At 36.0% G+C, this 19,917-nt stretch overlaps 1 protein-coding gene across 2 annotated transcripts in view; it reads left to right on the top strand.

Annotated features, from left to right (window-relative positions):
- The first annotated feature begins 535 nt into the window (after positions 1-535).
- Positions 536-19,917, top strand: part of MAN1A2 (mannosidase alpha class 1A member 2) — a 171,864-nt gene continuing 152,482 nt past the window's right edge. Inside the window, exon 1 of one of the 2 annotated variants that reach the window (XM_069480793.1) lies at positions 536-1,450. In XM_069480793.1, coding sequence (XP_069336894.1) covers positions 1,152-1,450 — 299 coding nt within the window. In that variant the 5' untranslated portion in view covers positions 536-1,151. The remainder of the gene's footprint in view (positions 1,451-19,917) is intronic. The other variant, XM_069480792.1, reaches the window with a different exon arrangement.

Below are 19,917 nucleotides of genomic sequence, written 5' to 3'. Positions count from 1 at the left end.
GCCGCCGCCGCCAGGGCGAGTAGCTGCGAGCCACCGGAGGCAGCGCGGAGGAGGCCCCCACGGCGGCCGCCGGCCAGGAAGGAGACGGAGTCGACCTCTGCCCGCCTGAGGCGCGGCTGCTCCCGTGCGCCCGGGGCCGCCCGCCGTCCCAAGGCGGAGCGAGGAATGAGTAGGCGCCTGCCCCGGGCTCTCGGAGCGAGGGCCACGGCTCGGCTTCTTCCCACGCTGCAGAGGCGCGAGGGCTCGACCACTGCGGCCGGGAGCGGCGGGGTCAGCGGCCGCCTAGCTGTGGGAGCAGGCGCCGGGGTTAACTGAGCCGGCCGCGGACGGGAGGAGGAGGAGCCGGGCGGGGGCGGCTGCTGCGCCTCCCCTCCCCCGCACACGCCGGGGCTTCTCAGTGGCCGCCGGAGGAGGAAGTTCCGCTCCCTGACAGACCCGTGCGGTAGCAACAGCGGCGGCGGCTCGCAGGGCTCCGGCGTTTGGGACGCGACTGCCCTTCGCGCCAGCCGTCGAGTGGGCAGCATCGGAGCTCTCTGCCCCGAGCCTGCCAAGCAGCGTCGGGAAGCGCGGGCAGCCGAGAACTCCTTACTGCTACTTCAACCCAGCAGCGCCGCTTCGGCTTCCCGGCGAGGTGGGAGACCTTCCTGCCTGTTTGCAGACTTCCGTGGAGACCCTTATTTTTCCATTATTGAGGATAAAAGATTCTAGAATAGAAGCGTAACAGGAGATTAACCGTCCACAACTCCTTGGATCTCACCAGGCTCCCTTTTGGGGCGGAAGACCCCATTTGAGCATCTCACTGAGACGCAGGAATGGAAGAACCCACCTTGCAGCTTCTCTGCAGTGTGGCTTGCCTAATTTACTCCTAGGAATGAAGAGGAGACTTGTAATAACCCGATGAGGCGCTGAAAGCCAAATGGCAAAGAAGATATCACAGGACAGGCTAGTTATCGTTTGGAAGGAACACACCCGTTTCTGAATGTAATTGGACGAGCGTGGAAGAAGTGCCCACTTAAAAAGCACAACAATCCTTTAAGAGGAGAGAAATTGAGTTTCCCCATTTTTGCCAAGATATTGAAGACAATTCAATGTATTGTTCATTTGATGTAAGATGAGAACTTTATAAAGTATTCTGTCCAAGAGCGTAAAGGATGACTACCCCAGCCCTGCTGCCCCTCTCTGGACGTAGGATACCACCTCTGAACCTGGGTCCGCCCTCCTTCCCACATCACAGGGCTACCTTGAGACTTTCTGAGAAGTTTATCCTTCTCCTTATTCTTAGTGCCTTCATCACCCTGTGTTTTGGGGCATTCTTTTTCCTTCCAGACTCTTCAAAACACAAACGCTTTGATCTGGGTTTAGAAGATGTGTTAATTCCTCATGTGGATGCTAAAGGGGCTAAAAACTCTGGAGTCTTCCTGATCCATGGACCCGATGAACACAGACACAGGTTTGTTTATTTCAGAAGTTCTGGTACTAAGATTTGGCAGAACAAGGTACATTTATTGTGTCAAATCTGTCTCTTTTTTTTTTTGCAATAACATGGAATTTTCTCAGAGTCGTGGTAAGAGTTGTAATTTAAAAGGGCTGAGTAGAACTATAGACTGGAAGGATTCCTAGAATCCCAACTAAAGTCTAGCTCGTTCATTTTATATAAGAGAATCATTTGTGTTCAGAGTTGTGTCTAATGTGGACAGTTGGGAATGGAGGTATGAAAACATAATGTAAAGAAATAGTGACATACGCTTGCACCTGTATTTATGAAGAACGACTTGCAGTCAGTCATTTTGACACCAGGTGAAATCAATCTTGACAGCTCCTTTGGGTTTGTTCTCCCAAAGGGCTCTCATTTTCTGGCTTGTAGTTGAAGCTTAGTGGTGAATCTTAGCTCTTTAGGATGACAAACATGGGTCATTTCTTAACATGTGAAAGTATCCTGATTTTTGTTCTTTTTGTTGGTGCTCTATAGGTATTCAATTAAGCTGAAGATACCAAATCCTAAGTCATTTCACTTTGTGAGGCTGAAGAAGAGATTTAGTTATTTTTTTGAAATTAAATTTTGCTCGCTATTTTTTTAATGTGAGAGATGGACTGTGTGATGTAACTATTAGAATTTGGTCCATTAAGGGGTTCACATTCTTCTAAATCACCAAATCTGAAGGGAGTTCTTGGGAGAGTATCGCCAAATTAGGATAAAATGGGGCAGTAGTTACAATTCTTTTAAGTCATTTGTATATTTTTACTCAAAAGAGTTTGGAGAAGTAGTTTACTTTCCTCAAACCTACCCTCTTTTCCCAATTTCTTAAAATAATTCTGGAGTATGTGAAAAAAAATCATATGCTTGATTTCAGTTTTCAACTGATGTAATTTTAACTCTTTATCAAGCACACGGTTTTTGAAAAACCTTAGGTTCAAAGGTGAGCTTAAGTTAAATTCTTGGGAAAATGCGGTGCTTTAGTGAGGACTCATTTTTTTCTTAGTTAATTCATTACTTGCTTGGTTCTTGTTTTGGCTGAACCTTATGGAGTAGCTACTTCTAATATTGTTTTGTACTATTTTGTATCTAAGTTATTTTGGAATTTTTGCCATTTTCAACTTCTATACTCTTGGATTTCTTTTGGTTTTTGTGACTTCAAGAAAAATCTGATACTATCTGTGAAATATGTTACTGAAAAATTAACACTGAAAGTACAGTTTTCCTTGAAAACCTTATTTCCCATGGTGTTTGTATATAATTTATGATGAATATTTGAAGAAACGTGTTAAGACTGGCTCCAAGCTTTTTGACAGTAGCCACGCATTAAACATTATTTAGCTCTATTATTATAGTAATCTGTCAAGTTTTTTAAAAAAATATTTTGTGTGGACTAAAAGTTTAAGAAATATGGCCACATTCTAGTTTAAAAACATTTACATAGGAAAATTCTGAGTTATGTGGAGTTAAAATATAAAATTTGAATGAAAATAGAGACGTGCATTTCATTCACATTTTTAAAAGTGTGCTTAAATCATTTAAAAAAGAATTCTTAAATTTATGTAGCCCATGTATATATGTGCATATGTATTTAGCTATCTAAAACTACTGGGTTCCTGAATTTGGAGTAAGAGATTGGTTGTTGAGTTCTTATAGCAAGGCTTGTAGGGGGGTGGTAAGTGAGCCAAGTTCTGAGTTTTGGATAGTAAGAGCCTGGATAGCAAGTGATACATGTGAGGATTTATTGGAATCTGTTTGATTCTTGAGTTTTGAAATTGAGAATTCAGATAGTGAGAGATCTTTATGTTATCTCTGTATATATCTGTGGTTATGTCAGTTAAGTTTTATTTTTGCTTAATGTGTTATTTGTTGCTTTTGTACGTGAAAACATTGTAGTAATAAACAGTTTTTTTTACTTTGAACAAGGAAATACAGTATAACTTTAAAATGTGAAAACATACAATATTAAATTAATGTATAAATATTAGAGATAGCATTTTTACAGAATTAGTTGGTACTAAGATCATACCTATTTTGGGCATGGGTAAAAAAAATCTTTCTTAATTTAGAAAATACAAATTGACAATTTATCTTAAGTGTGTGTGTGTGTGTGTGTGTATATGTGTATTTAAGGGTACAGGATAGAGGGATGAGGAATGTTACTTTAAGTAAAGGAAAATAAGTCATTATTAATGGATTAGTTTAGTATAGTATTTTGGTGTTTAAACACTGGGGTCAGACTGCATGGATTCATACCCTAGTTTGCCACTGATTCGATGTGTGATCTTGAGCTAATTTTTAATTTCTGTGCCTAAGTTGCTTCCTCTGTACAACAGTGGCATCTACTTTATAGTTTGTTGTATTGAATGAGATAACACATGCAAAGCACTCGACATAGTTCCTAGCATTAGTAAATGCTCAATAAATGTTAGCAATTATTGGTGATAGTAGCAGTAATTAAAATTGTAATGGAATATTTTAATTCTAGATCTGCTTTGCTTTAAATACTGCCTGTGTTTCTGAAAAGTTAGGTAAAGTTTGATTAATATTTTAAAAGTATACCAGAATCTTATTGTCTAAAAAAACATTTTATAACCAAACTAGTTAGCAAGAAATACATACTGCATGCCTGCTATGTCAGGCTCTGATTTTATGCAGCTTACCTTCTAGGAGAAGATGATGGACATTAACTAAATAATTTTATTTTGAGTTGTGATGAGTGTTATGAAGTTGTACTCAATACTGTCTGATTCCCATGGACGGGGTGACCTAGCTTGTAGAGTGGAGGTGGAGGGAGCAGTGGGAATAGGGAAGGCTTCATGGAGGAAGCATGCCTCAGAAACACAATGAGTAGGAAGGAGATCATTAAGTAGAGATAAGGTTTGGAGGGAGAAGCAGTCAAAGCAGAGAACCCATGTGAAAGCCCTAAGGTAAAAAATGTGGCATCATCGTGGAGAGTCTGAGAAATGTTCAATATGGCTGATGTAGAGAGCAGCTCTGTGGAGTTAGGTAATGAGACTAGATGAGAGGTCAGATTTGGCCTGCATACAAGTTTTTTTGGCCTCCTTAACTTTATTAACAAAAGTTTGAATTAGTTGTCAGCATTTACAGATCAGGAGATTTCACATAAAAGTCTGGCTTTCTGATTTCTCTTGAAAAATTGGAGAATATGGCAACACTGGAGTCTGTATTTTGGTCTTTATCCTAAGACCAAACTATGTGAAAACATTGAAGGGTTTTAATAAAAGCAGGGGGAATGACATGATCATTTAAAATTTTTAAAAAATGTAAATAATCACTTTGGTTGCAGTGATTTTTGAGTGGAGAGGAGTAGGAGAGTAACAAGTTAGAATGGTCTAGGTCACAGAGGATATTTGCTTAGATCACAGTGGTGATAGTGGAGGAGAGAAATTAGTGGAGAAGAGTGGTTGATTCAAGAGATGTTAAACTATTAAGCTTCACAGATGATGATGGTTGGTTGAATATGGGGGCTAAGGTAGAAGGATGAGGGAGTCCAGGGTAACTTCTAGGTTTATGGGTTACTAATGGCCATGGATTACTAAGAAATATGCACTATATTTAATTTTTTTTTTTTTTTTTTGAGACAAAGTCTTGCTCTTTTTGCCCTGGCTAGAGTGCCGTGGCGTCAGCCTAGCTCACAGCAACCTCAAACTCCTGGGCTTAAGCAATCCTTCTGCCTCAGCCTCCCAAGTAGCGGGGACTACAGGCATGTGCCACCATGCCCGGCTAATTTTTTCTATATATATTTTTAGTTGTCCAGATAATTTCTTTCTATTTTAGTAGAGACAGGGTCTCGCCTTGCTCAGGCTGGTCTTGAACTCCTGACCTCGAGCGATCCTCCTGCCTCAGCCTCCCAGAGTGCTAGGATTACAGGCGTGAGCCACCGAGCCTGGCCTACATTTAATTTATTTTATTCTTTTTTTTTGTTGTTGTCGTTCTTTTTCTTTTTTCTGTCTTTACTTTTCCCAAGAATTGTGGCTTATTGGATAATTTATGCTTTAATATATATAATTGATATTACATGAATTTAGTATATTTTCATGTGAAACCAATATATTCCCTTCTATTAAGTAGTTTATAAATAATCCAGAGTTTTAAAACAATATCTATTTATATACACACACCTTCTAGAAGATAATGACAAAAAATGTATAGTTTGGCATTGATTATGATAATGTTTTAGCATCTGTGACTTTTGAAGTACCACAAACAGGAATTGATTGTAATATAAATGAATGTTGTTATAAATATACACTGATATACATAAAGTATCATGTTCATAATTTGTGTGTATAATAGACCTACGTAATTAAAAATCTACTTTTTTCATTTTTTTGAAACATTTGTTTTATATAATGGCATTATATAAATGGGCTTCATGTTTTTTGTTTTTTTTTTTAACATTTATTTGAACAGCTATAGATTTTATCCTCTGGGCAGGATTTTGTTAGTCTGAATTAAATACATGAGGGCCAGGTATACATTTACCTCTTGATAGTTTCCTTAAAGGGAATGAATATAGGCTTTGGAATCAGAAGGACCTAAAGTTGCGTCTTGGTTCTACGAACTAGTTGTATGACATTGTACTAGACATAATCACTCTATACTCGTGCTGGCCAATATGATAGCCACTAGTTATATACCACTGTTGCAGTCAAAGTGTGCCTAGCCTGGTTTGAAATGTGCTTTAGTGAGAATTTCTCAATTTCTTCATGTCACTCTTTGTGTTTTTTTTGTTTCAGTTTTGCTTTTTATTACAAGAGTAGCGATTTTAAATCTCACCATAGCAAATTTAATTTTCTTGCCATTTTTCGTTATTTCATGCCTCTTTAAATGCCTTTTTCTTTTTTTTTCCTATCCTGTTCTTCACTTAGGGCTTTCTGCTCCTGTTTGGGGGAGGTCACTTTGTTTTATCCTCTAATACTGTGGTCCCCAACCCCCAACCCCCAACCCCCAACCCCCGGGGTTTTGGCCTGTTAAGAACCGGACTTCACATCACTGCCTGAGTTCCGCGCCCGCCCGCCCCCATGGAAAAATTGTCTTCCATGAAACTTAGGAACTGGGGGAGGGGGGCACACAGCAGGAGGTGAGTGTGAACAGCAGGTGAGCAAGTGAAACTTCATATGTATTTACAGACTCTAGGCTTGCATTCGCTCACATCACCGCCTGAGTGCCCTCCCCCAGTCCCCTCCAACACTCCCCTACCCCTGTCCGTGGAAAAATTGTCTTCCATGAAACCGGTCTCTGGTGCCAGAAAGGTTGGAGACCACTGCTCTAATAAATCTCCTGGATGTTCCATTTCGCTTATATTTCTCTTCATTGGCTCACGGTTGTTTTTCCCACTTTCCTTTACTCAGTTGTGAATCATTATATGAAGTCTGTTTATACTTGACATTGACATTTGCCAACATTAGACTGGTGTAGATGCCTTTGTTCCTTTTTTTTTTTTTTGGCTCTTTATATATTGAGTGAATACCATTTTTGGCTCTTTAGTTGATCTGTACTGCTCTCAGTCTAGTTTCCTCTGTCCTACTGATAGCATCATTAGTAGTCTCAACTGTTTTGGTGCTGGAGTAGGTTTTGATATAATTTCCAAATTCAGAGTACACTTGGCAGTATGGAAACTCACTGAGATTCTTTTTTTCTTGTCCCTCACCACCCAGAATGAAGTTGTTTATCCGGCTTAGCTTGCACAAATGCAACAGTTGCTGTCTGACAAAATGTAGGTAGTTAGATAATAAGGTAAGTAACTGTGGAAAGGATAAACAGTGATCAGACTGCATGGAGGTCTTGGTCCCATTTTGTCGTTGGGGCAGATCATTGGATCTCTGAGATAAGCTACAGTTAGGGTAGGGTGGTAGTTTGGGCATTGTTTGTTTCATGAAGTAAGGCTTGAGTATGTAAAATTTAGATTATAAGTTAGTAAAGAGTTCTTTCAGATTCTGACGTTAGCTTCTTGATGGCTCTTATTTTTTTGATAGTTTGTGTTTTTATCAGTTTTTCTGCCTTTCATAGGTATTATTGTAATTTAGAAGAGGCTTTATTTGGGGGCTGCTCACTAGATGATATTTTGTATACTTGTTTAAAATTTAATTTTGATCTGAAGCAAAATAACAGTGACTTTGCTTTTATTAGGTAAGCATTACACAATCACTGAACATATTAGTATATTTTTCATTCTTAAAAATGAAGAGTAGCAGTATGGAATGGTTAAAATGCAGAATGCCAAGGTGTTAAATCCTGATTTTCATGTCGTTCAGTGAGTGTTAGAGATTGGAAGATGATACTGACACAAGAAGTGACTCCCAGTGCTGGGAATCACTTGAAGTCCAAGTGGGTTCTTGGCTTCGTACAAGAAAGAATTCAGGAGTGAGCTGACAGTGTAAAGTGAAAGTGAGATTTATTCAGAAAGTGTAGAGAGTCTTCTCCACAGACAGAGCAGAGGCTAGTTCTCCCTGCAGGAGAACCATTGCCCCTCTGTTTTAACAATGACTTAATTATAGGCTAAACAAGGGGAGGAATAATTCATGTTATTTGTTAAAAAGGGGTGGTGTTTTCCTGGAATTAGAGTGACACCTTCCTTTTGATTAAATGTGGTCAAGCAGGAAGTGTCATGGCGTCAGGTGCATGATGGGAATGGGAGGTTTTCTTGGAAAGTGTTATGGTAATGAAGTGTATAATGTAGCTGTAAGGTCAAGAAGTGGTCAGTTTCTCTGCCATCTTGGTTCTAGCTGATTGGAACTTGTCCTACCTCCATCTTGTTTTGATCAGGGTAGCTCAAAACAAAGTTTCCGGACTTCAGATATACAATGCCTATACAATTAAACAATGGCTAAAGCAATGCCTGAAGCGGTGCCTGTCAGTTCCCTGTCTCACGGTAACGCACAATGCCCATAATAGGTGAACAGTGTTTATTGGAGGCTGTTAAATGTTTCAAGGAAATAAATTTGTTTAAGCTCAATTTATTTGCTCTAAAAGCTGTAATAGCCCTTAAAAAATTTCTCATGGGTTTTATAAAAAGATTTCCAGAGAAAATGTTTATTTTCTCTTATTTATTAATATTTCTTTTAGGCTTTCTTATGAAAGTATCAAACACACAATCTTAGAATATTCCTTCTAAAATATTAACATAGATTTATATAGGTTATTTGGCCTCCATAATATGTAGTTTAAGATTTTATTTTCTGTCATCACTATTGTAAATCTGTACTTGAATTACTTGGAGTTATTTTCATTTAATGTTATTTTGTAATAGTATTTTTGCTCTTCAGGGTTCTTGTTAATTCTATTTTACTTATTAACAGCTGAGATAGCCAAAATCCACATGTCTTAGTCCATTTTGTGTTGTTATAATATCACAGACTGAGTAATTTATAAACAATAGAAATTTACTTGGCTCATGGTTCTAGAGGTTGAGAAGTCTAAGAGTATGGTGCTGGCTTCTTGTGAGGGCCTTCTGGCTGTGTTATCCCATGGTGGAAGGGCAAGGGAATGCAAGAGAGAGGGCAAGAGGGAAGGGGTGAGCTCGTCTTTGTATCAGGAACCCATTTTGTAATAATGGCATTAATCCATTCATAAGGGCAGAACCTTGATGACCTAATCCCCTCTTAAAGGTCCTCCCTCTCAGCACCATTGTACTGGGGGTTAAGTTTCCAACACGTGAACTTTGGGACACACATCTAAACCATAACATCACACATAGACTCCTTCCCTTACCTCCCCTGCCATTAGGTAGTCTTTTTTTTTTTTTAACCTTTCTCATGTATTGTCTATGACTGCATATTGACTATGTTCTACAATCACTTCCTTACTCATCTGCCTCTTTCAATAGAAGATGACAAATGACTATTTTGTTTGTCTTTGTATGTCCAATGGTTGAAGTACATTTGGTCCTTAATAAAAGTGTATTCCATTGAATAAATGTTGGCTATGGCAAGGTGACAAATTCTACAAGAGAAGGTATAAACAAACTATGTGGAAGTATTGAGAGATAAGATGCAAAAGTAGGAGGAATTTTGTCTTAAACTGACAAGGATACAGTCTTTAATAAAGGCTCTTTATAAATAATAAAAAGGTTGGGAATTTATCATATTGGCCCTATCTGGAACATACTTATTCCTATAAATGTATCTAAAGTATTTTGTATGTCTTACATTGAATTTCTCCTTGTTTAGGACAAAAGGAAGAAAACAATAGAGAATATATGATGAGTGTTTTTATATAATTTTCTTTAATTTTTACATTGGATCTATAAATTAGGTATTCATCATCTCATTTTTATAGATATGGATAGTATGAAATTTAGATCATACCTAAAGTTGGAAGTTGGTAACACAGAAACTAAGTGTCTTCTAGAAATCAGTAGTTTACATGGTAAACATTAATTGATTTTTAACTGGGCAAATGTTATGTTCACTACTGTTTGAAAATTATAAAAATATTAACTGTGGTTTAAACTGACTCCACATATTCCTTGATTAGAAAAATCATTTTGCTACTTTTATTTTTTCTAATTGCACAGATTCTGTCAGAAAAGTTTATTTTGAATGCCATAGAATTTTTGCTGGAACTTTTTTCCTGTTAGAATATGGTTGTAATGAAGTCTGCTCTGGAGATTTATTTTCAGATTGGGTTTTAGGATTTATCATAAAGAAAAATCTCTTTGTAATAAGAAAAAGGGCATTCTTGCCATTGCTCTGTCTTGGACTTTTATATGGCCCCAGAAGGAAGAAATCATTGTATATTTAAAAGTTCAGAGATAGGGGCTTTAGTTTTAGTGTTGTCCTTGCTTGTTGAAGTGTATTTAGATAAGCTCTTTAACTTTTTTGCGCCTTGATGTCCTTATTTATGGGATGAGGGAATTGATTGAATCTTTAAAGATTCCTTCTAGCTCATGCATATGAAATACAAGCAATTTTATGAAGTAGGGAACTAAAGAATATGCAGTAATTTAGTTCAGACATTATAAATACTGTGAAGATGAAGTGTATTTTTCTAAATAGGAATTAGTATCATTTTTGCATGTAAAGATTAGGAGTTTAAAAATTATTTTAAGAATGACTACAGTTTATTTGTACAATTTATATGATTATTTATATAATGAAATCTATACCTAAATTAAAATGAAAAAAATGAATGAAATGACTGTTTTATATACTCATTTCTCACTCTTTTAAAAGTATAATTTACTGAGCATTTTACATACCAGTCTGAAGGTAATGGTGGGTATATTTACGAAAGTGTTTTCGGGTATTATTTTTGAGCTAGTTAACAATCACACCTCTTCATTTGTTATCTAAGACTTTAGGATAGATTTTGTGTTAAACAGAGTCCTTGATATTGAGGCCTCAGACTCTATGAAGGCTTTATCTTATTACTCCTGAGGCACAATTTTCTTTGAGACTATAATTTCCTAACCTTAATATTGAGAGATGCCACTGAAAATGTTCTCTTCTGTTCTCTATATCTTAACAAGAACTTTTAGGACAAGTTATTCAAATAGTTAAGAAAAAAAAGGAAATGAGGTAATCTGGAGACTATGAAGGAACAATGAAGGCATTGCTTTTCCTTTTGACATTTTTTATATTTACATATTATGTCATCAACCTCTGTTACTTATGTAGATCTTTTGGCCTCTTAGTGATATTGATACATTAAAAAATATTGGTCACCTTCATTTATGCAGCAAGTATTTTTGAGTAATGTATCAAGCATTATGCTAAGTATTGTAGATTATTGGAGAATATTACAGAACATTAATTTTGACGATGGACACTACTGAAAAATTCAAATCTTAACATCATTCTTAAAGCATATATTATCTTTGGAGCCAGATTCTAGGGATCTTAGAGATACCTTCCCACCTATGTGAGGTTCTGATATAGGCATTTAGGTCATAGGCATTTCTTTGACAGTATAGATAAGTTATTGCTTATCTTTCCTCATTTTTGGTTTTTTCTAATATGCAATGATATCATTAATTTATGCATTTCAGGTATATAGACTGGGTTAGCTGAAAATAGGAGGCAAATATTCTTAATCTTTTTTGATCCAGACCAGGCCCTGGGATCTGAAAAAATATGCCAAGCATTGTGCTAAATTGAGATCTGGCACAATTATACAGTCAGCACTCTGTATCCATGGCTTCTGCATCTGTGTATTCAACCAACTACAGATTGAAAATATTCAGAAAAAGTACAAAAGGCTAGTTGCATCTGTACTGAACATGTACAGACTCTTTTTTTGTCATTATTCCCTAAACAATACAGTATAACCACTATTTACATAGCATATACAATGTATTAGGTATTATAAGTAATCTAGAGATGATTTAAAGTATAGGAGAGGATGTGTGTAGGTTATATGCAAATATGACACCATTTTACATAAGGGACTTGAGCATTCATGGTTTGTGGTATCTGTAGTATCTGTAGGGGGTCCTGGAACCAGTTCCTCATGGATACTAAGGGATGACTGTATTCATATATAGCTGTATATACATATAAATATTTGCATATAGCTATATATGGTTATATTTATATATTTATAAAATTATATGTCCATACATAACTTTTTAAAATTACTTGGTAGTAAGGTAGTATCTGATATGAAGTTTATATGTGTTTGGTATATATAATAACAAATGAATTATTTTCTATTAATTTGTGATACCATTAATGAACATTTTCCTTTATATGACCTAAATATTTTTCCTCCACTTAAAAAGATTGGTAACACCTGGGGTAAGGTGAACATTGAGCAGCTGGCTCTTCTTGCGCAGTGTTTGTGTAAATGTAAATTAATAGAATTTTCATGAAGAACAGTTTAGGTGTATCAACTAATTTAAAGTGCATATTCTTTGATTCAGCAGTTCTTCTAGGAACTTATCCTTGGGAAATCCTTGCATCAGTGCACAAAGAAATCAAGAATATCCCCTGAAGCTATAAGCTTTAACGTGACATACTATAAATTACCCAAATGTCTGTCGACAGGGGATTAGTTAAATAAATGATATATCCCAATATATACAGAATTTGTTTTATAGCTCCTATGGATCTTTCTGTTTACTCACCAAACCACCACACTATTTTAATTTCATAATTTTATAATAGTGTGTTTTAATAACTGGTAGGTTAAATCTTTTGTATCATTCTTGTTTCAAAAGTTATAAGCATCCAAACCAGAGTAGAGTCCATTAAAAAAAAATTGTAAGCATGCATAAAAAGTCTTAACAGGTAATATTAGTGAATGTTAGGGTACCCACTATTTAGCTTTGTCAAATCTTAACATTTTCTTATTTTAATTGAAGATTACCATCTTCTTGAGGTAGACTTTTATTCTGAGTTAGATATTGTCATTCTCAGTACACAGGTATATTTCCATAACATATGTGTTTGTTGATATAAATAACATATAGTTTTGTATGTTCTTAAGCATATATTTTTCTACAAGTTTTTTTTTTCTCAACATTATTTTTATAATTTGTGTATGTTGATGTTTTGGGCTCTGGTTCAATTATATTATCTACTTAGCATTGTATGATTAAACCTCAAATTATTTATATATTCGCTTGCTGATATTTTTTTGGTTAATTCCTTTTTTTAGGGGGAAACAAAAACATTCAGTACATGTGTTCTTGGGCACATGTGTTTTTTTTTCAAGGTAAAAACTTAGAATTACCAGGTTATAGGGTGTGTGTATCATAGATTCCAAATTTTGTTGCTAACAACCTCTGAAGTGGTTGTTCCAGTTTATACTCCCACCAGCATCTTCATAAACAATGGTATTGTTATACTTTTAAAACTCTTTGCCAACCTGATGCCAATTTTAATGTGTATTACCCTGATTACTAGTGAGGTGAAATATATTTTTTTAAAACATATTTATTGGTTGTTTGGATTTCTTAGTCTTTGAGTTGCTTGTTCACATTTTTTGTCGATTTGTGTTTTGGGTTGTCTTTTTGTTATTCATTTGTAGAAATTATTTACATATTATGGATGAATTCTTTGTTAGTTACATGCATTGGACATTTCTTCTTGCTAGGTGTACCTTTTGTTTTTGATGTCTTTGGTTTTATAGAAGTTTTAAATTTTAATATAGTTGAAATTATCAATTTTTTTTTGTGGTCTTGTGTTTTGGGTTTTGTGTAGGGAAAACTTTCTACCCTGACGTTATAGTCTTTTGTATTTTCAATTCTGATAGTTTTAACGTTTTGTTTTTCACATCTAGGGATTTAATTTGGTATTGATTTTTGTGTGTGATGAGGTAGAGACTGAATTTATGTTGTTCTATATGGGTGCCCAGTTGTCCCTGTGTTACTTACTGAAGAGTTTTTCCTTTCCCATGGATTTGTAATGCCATCTCTGCCATATAAGATTAATATTCACAGGTTTGTTTATGATTTCTCTCTTCTGTTCTCTTGGTACTTTTGTGTATTTCTGTTGGAATAGCATGGGTTTTGATAGGTGTAACTTTAGATAAGTTTTGATATTAGGTAGTATGTGTTCTTCTACATCACTCTTCAAAATTCTGTTTGCCCTTCATGATCCTAAGCTCTTACATTAAGTATTAGTTTTTTTATTCAGGTAAAATTTGCTTAACATAAAATTAACCATTTTAAAGTGATCACTTAGTAGCATTTAGTACATTCACAATGTCATCCAGCCATCACCTCTGTCTAGTTTGAAAACATCTCTGTTACCTCCAAAAGAAACCCCCATACCTATTGAGGACTTACTCCCCTTTGTTCTTGCTTCTCCTGCCCCTCCCAAGCCACTGATAACCAACAAGCTGCTTTCTGGCTTGATAGATTTACATATTCTCCATATTTCATATAAATAGAATCATACAATATGAGATCTTTTGTGTCTGGGTTCTTTCACTTAAGCATAATGTTTTTGAGGTTCATTCACATTGTAACATGCATTAATATTTTATTTCTTTTTATGGCTGAATAACATTCTGTTGTTTGTAAATATATGATTTGTTTATGTATTCATCTGCTGATGGACATTTGAGTTGTTTCCACCTTTTGGGTATTGAAAATAGTGTAACTGTGAATGTATGTGCATATATTTGAGTACCTGTTTTCAGTTCTCTTTGGTATATAGCTAGGAGTGGAATTGCTGGGTCTTTTGATAATTCTGTTTTTAACCTTTTGAGGAATTGCCAAACTGTTTTCCACAGCAGCTGAACCACTTTACATTTTCACCGGCAATGTATGAAGGTTCTGATTTCTTTATATGCTCTATAACACTTGTTATTATTTTTTAAAAAATTGATTATATCCAACCTAGTAGGTGTAAAGTGGTGTCCCATTGTGGTTTTGATTTGCATTTTCCTAATGACTAATGATGATGAACATTTTTTCATGTGCTTGCTGGCCAGTTGTATATCTTTTTTGGAGAGAAGTCCATCCAGGTTGTCCATTTTTTAAATCAGATGGTTTGTATTTGTTGTTCAGTCCTAAGAGTTCTTTATGTCTTCTGGACACCAGACCCTTATCAGATGCATGGTTTGCATGGTTTGGTTTGCACATATTTTTTCCTTTTCTGTAGGTTTTAGTTTTGATGAAGTCCAGTTTATTTGCTTTCTTTTGTTGCTTGTGCTTTTGGGGTCATATCTAAGAATTCATTGCCAAATCCAAGGTCATGAAGGTTACTCCCCCTTTTTTAAGAGTTATGATTTTGGTTCTTTAGGTTACTGATTCACGTTGAATTAATTTTTGTGTATGGAGCAAGATAGAGGTGCAAATTAATTATTTTGTGTGTGGTTATCTGGTTGTCCCAGCACCGTTTGTTGAGAGATTATTTTTTCCCCCATTGAATGGTGTTGACACCCTTGTTAAAAATCAATTAGCTATAGATGTACGGGTTTATTTCTGGACTCTCAGTTTTATTCTATTTGTCTGTATGTCTGTCCTAATGCCAGTATACACTGGTTTGATTATTGTAGCTTTGTAATAAATTTTAAATTTGGGAAGTATAAGTATTCTGGCTTTGTTATTCTTTTTCAGTATTGTTTTGGCTATTTGGGGACCACTGGTGATTCCTTATGAATTTGAAGAATTAGCTTTTCAATTTCTGCAAAAACGGCTTTTGGAATTTTGACAGGGATTATGTTGAATCTGTAGATTGGTTCCGGTACTATTGTCATCTTAACAATATTACGTCTTCCAATCCATGACCAGGGGATATCTTTCTATTTTTTAGGTCTTCTTTAATTTCTTTCAGCAATATTTTTAGTTTTCAGTGTACAAGTGTTTCACCTCCTTTGTTAAATTTATTCCTAGGTATTTTATTCTTTTGTGTGGTATTATAAAGACAATTGTTCTCTTAATTTTCATTTTTGATTTTTTTATATGTGGCATATAGAAATACAACTGATTTTTGAGTGTTGATTCTGTATCCTGCAACTTTGCTGAATTCACTTATTAGCTCTAGTAGTCATTTTGTGGATTCTTTGGGATTTTCCATATATATATAGGATTCTGTCGTCTGTGAATAGAGGTAGTTTTACTTCTTTCCAATTTGGATGCCTTTTATTTCTTTTTGTTGCCTAATTGTTCTGACTAGAACTTGCAGTACAGTGTTGAATAGCAGTGGTGAAAGTGGGCATCTTTGTCTTATTACTGATCTTAGGGGGAAAGCTTTCAGTCTTTCCCCGTTGAGTATGACATTAGCTGTGGATTTTTCATAAATAACCTTTATCATGTCAAGGAAATTCCTTCTATTCCTAATTTGTTGTGTATATATTTATTATAAAAGGGTATTGAATTTTGTCAAATGATTTTCTTTTGCATCAATTGAGATTATGATATGTCTTATTCCTTTCATTCTATTAATATGATGTATTACATTGATTGATTTGCTTATGTTGACCCATTTCTGCATTTCAGGGATAAAGTCCACTTGCTCATGTGTATTTTCCTTTTACTATACTGTTGGATTCAGTTTGCTAGTACTTTTTTTTGAGGATTTTTTTTTTTTTTTTCCTTGAGACAGGCTCTCACTATGTTGCCTAGGCTAGTCTTAAACTCCCAGGCTCAAGTGATGCTCTTACCTCAGCCTACTGAGGTAGCTGAGGATTACAGGCATACACCACTGTGCCTGGCATTTTTTAATCTTTTTTTGTGTTTTTGTTGAGGATTTTGCATCCATATTTATAAAGAATATTGGTACATAGGTTTCTTGTAATGTCTGTGGGTGGCTTTGCTATCAAGATAATAAAAGCCTCATAGAATGAGTTAGAAAGTGTTTCCTCTTCTTATTTTTTTAGAAGAGTTTGAGAGGGATTAGTGTTAATTCTTTCAATGTTGGGTAGAATTCAACAATGAAGCCATCTGGCTCTGGACTCTTTTGGGAGCTTTTTGATTCCAACTTCAGTCTTCTTACCTCTCATAGTTCTATCCAGATTTTCTATTTTTTGTTGAGTCAGTTTTGTAGTTTATGTGTTTCTAGGAATTTCACTTCATCTAGATTATCTAATTTGTTGTAAAATTTTCATAATACTCTGTTTTAATCCTTTTTATTTTCTGTAAGATTGGCAGCAATGTCTCCATTTTCATTTCTGATTTTAGTTATTTGCATCTTCTGTGGCTTTTTTTCTTTGTCATCTAGCTAAAGGTTTATCAATTTTGTTGATCTTGTCAAAGAAGCAACTTTTAGTTTCCTTGATTCTTTCCATTGTTTATTATTTTGTTTTATTTATCACTACTCTAATTTTTATTGTTTTTTTCTCTTCTGCAGGTTTTGGGTTTAGTTTGCTCTTCCTTTTCTAATTCCTTAAGTTGTAAAGTTACATCATGATTTGAGATCTTTTAAATGTAGGCATTTGCTACTACAGATTTCTCTCTGAGCACTGCTTTTGTTGTATCCCATAAGTTTGGGTATGTTGTGTTTTTTTTTTTTTTTCCCATTCATCTCTAGGTATTTTCTAATTTCTCATGTGATTTCTTCTTCAACCCATCAGTTATGTGAAGAATGTGTTGTTTAATTTCCCTATATTTGAGAGTTTTCAGTTCCCTTCTAATATTGATTTCTAACTTCATTTCATTGTGGTCAGAAAATGTACTTTGTATGACTTAATCTCTTTTAGTTTATTGAAACTTATTTTGTGTCCTAAAATATGGTCTGTCCTGGATAATGTTCCATGTGCACTTGAGGAGAATGTGTATTCTGCTGTTATTGGGTAGTGTTCTGCGTATGTTTATTAGGTCTAGTTGTTTTATAGTATTAAGTCTTCTCCTTCTTTATGGATTTTCCTTCTAGATGTTTTAGCCATTATTAAAAATGGGGTATTGAAATCTCTATTATTTTCAAATTGTCTATTTTTTCCTTCAGTCCTGACAGTGCTGGCTTCTTGTATTTTGGGGTTCTGTTGTTTGGTGTGTATATGCTTGTAATTGTTATATCTTCTTGATGAATTGACTTCCATAGTATTTTAGAGTCAGATTATTAAGATGCCATCCTTGTGCTTTCAAATCTCCCTTTAGTGCTTCCTATTGGTGGAACCTAATAGGAAACCCGCTGAAAAATGGAAGATGTAATTAGCAGAGTTTAAACCCCATGATCATGAAGCATGGAGTATAGAAGATTGGATTTGGAATTGTATAGAAGAATCGATTTAGAATTGAGGATTTTGGTTTACTTACTGATGCTGTCTGGCTTCTTCATTTTTTAGTGTATGGACTTTGATTAGGTCTCAGTGAGCAGTCAAGTGGAGCAGTCTGTGAGGGACCCCTTCCTTGTAGGAATGGAGTTGAATTCTTCTTTGTAGAATTAGAGCCAACAACTCACCTTAGGCAAAATGGATGTCTGTTGGAATGGCCTTTTCTCAGGAGAGCCTTGTAGAATGTTATGACTTGTAGTGTCTTCGGGTGATAGTTTTCCCCCAGGTAGATGAGCAGCAGGAGGGCCCCTTCCAGGAGTGAGGAAGGCAGGCCCTCTTAGCTTGTGCTGGAGAGTATACCGTTTCTTAACTCAAGCATGGGAATAGCCTTGCAGGAGATCAGGCTGTATAGGTGAGTGCCTTGCTAGGTCCCAGGTCTCTTCTCAGATTCCCGAAAGTGCCTTCTATCTGAATGTGTAATAATAAATAGTTATTATGGGGTGATTGACTGCCTTCCTGCATTCCACCTTGTTCTCATCTACCCCAAATTCAGAGTAACTTGGAGTTTTAAGCATGGAGGTGGGGTGCTTCTCTATTTTTCAGTGGTGTTGGTGGGTCAAGGTTTTCCATTCTACATTGTTTGAATTGCCTTAGCAAGAATTGAGAGGGGGTGAGTTAAAGGTCTTATTCCTGGAATACTTTTCTGTTTGCATTACAAAGAATTGCTGGAGAGGAATCTTGGATACAGATAATAGAAACCAATTGTATAATGTGTGCAAAAAAGATATTTATTGGAAGGATATTGGGTTGCTTTCAGAATTCAACTCTGGAGAACTAGGTTTAGAAAATAGGCATTAAATGAAGCCAGGTACACAGATCCACAGTGAAGGTGAAGGAATGGTTAGGATACCACTGTCAGTGCTGCTGATCACTGAGCACTGGTTATGGCATTGCTACCTCTGGATACTGGATGCTTCTGCTTCCGGAGTGATTTCTGAAATCGAGTCCTTGTTTCTTTACATCACTTGCTTCACGTAGATAGTTCCAGCCAGAGCATCTAATTGCCTACGCATAGGTGATAGACCCTTGCCCTTGCTGCTAGATGTTAGGAAGATTAAGTATCTTAAACTTTCTGGCTTTTGTAGGACGAGAAGGGATTCTGTTACCAATATACTAATGAATTCCTGAATGTTTTTGCAGCTTAAGAAACATAAAGTAAACTGAAAAGAACCTTAAGTTTTATTACAGCGACTTGTAATAAAACAAGGGGATGAAGTTCTTACTTGTGCTGTGCCATTTGGAAATATAAATAGAGTTTCTAAACTCTACCTTTTTAGCACTTTCTGTTCAGGAGTTTATAACAGGGGTCAGTACTTCCCCTTCAGAGGGTGCTTGGAAACATGGGGGCATTCTTTGGTTGTCAGAATGATGGGGGTGAGGGCACTGTTGATGGTTAGTGGATGGGGGTCAGGTATACTAAACATCCCATAGTGCCCTGGTGGTTTTACACAACAGAGAATTGAATTATCCTCCTCATAATGCTAGTAGTGCATTTGAGAAACATTAGGTTATGTGAATCATCTTGATGAGGGGCTACAAGTTATTACTGGCCTCCTTTGCTTCACTGTCTGCACCCTCTGGCTTGAGCATTATTTCTCACTTCCTTGCTTTGCTGTTCCCTTTCTTTAGTTCCAGAGACTTGATTTCTTTCAAGGTAAAATAAATTTTTTTTTTTTAAAGTCTGGCTCCAACATTATATATAAAAATTAACTCAAAATGGGTCAGAGACCTAAATATATGAGCTAAAGCTATAA

Source organism: Eulemur rufifrons, chromosome 8, assembly GCF_041146395.1.
Source record: "Eulemur rufifrons isolate Redbay chromosome 8, OSU_ERuf_1, whole genome shotgun sequence".
Lineage (NCBI taxonomy): Eukaryota > Metazoa > Chordata > Mammalia > Primates > Lemuridae > Eulemur > Eulemur rufifrons.
Note: the sequence above shows the minus strand (reverse complement) of the source record. Positions and strands in the feature narration are given on the sequence as shown.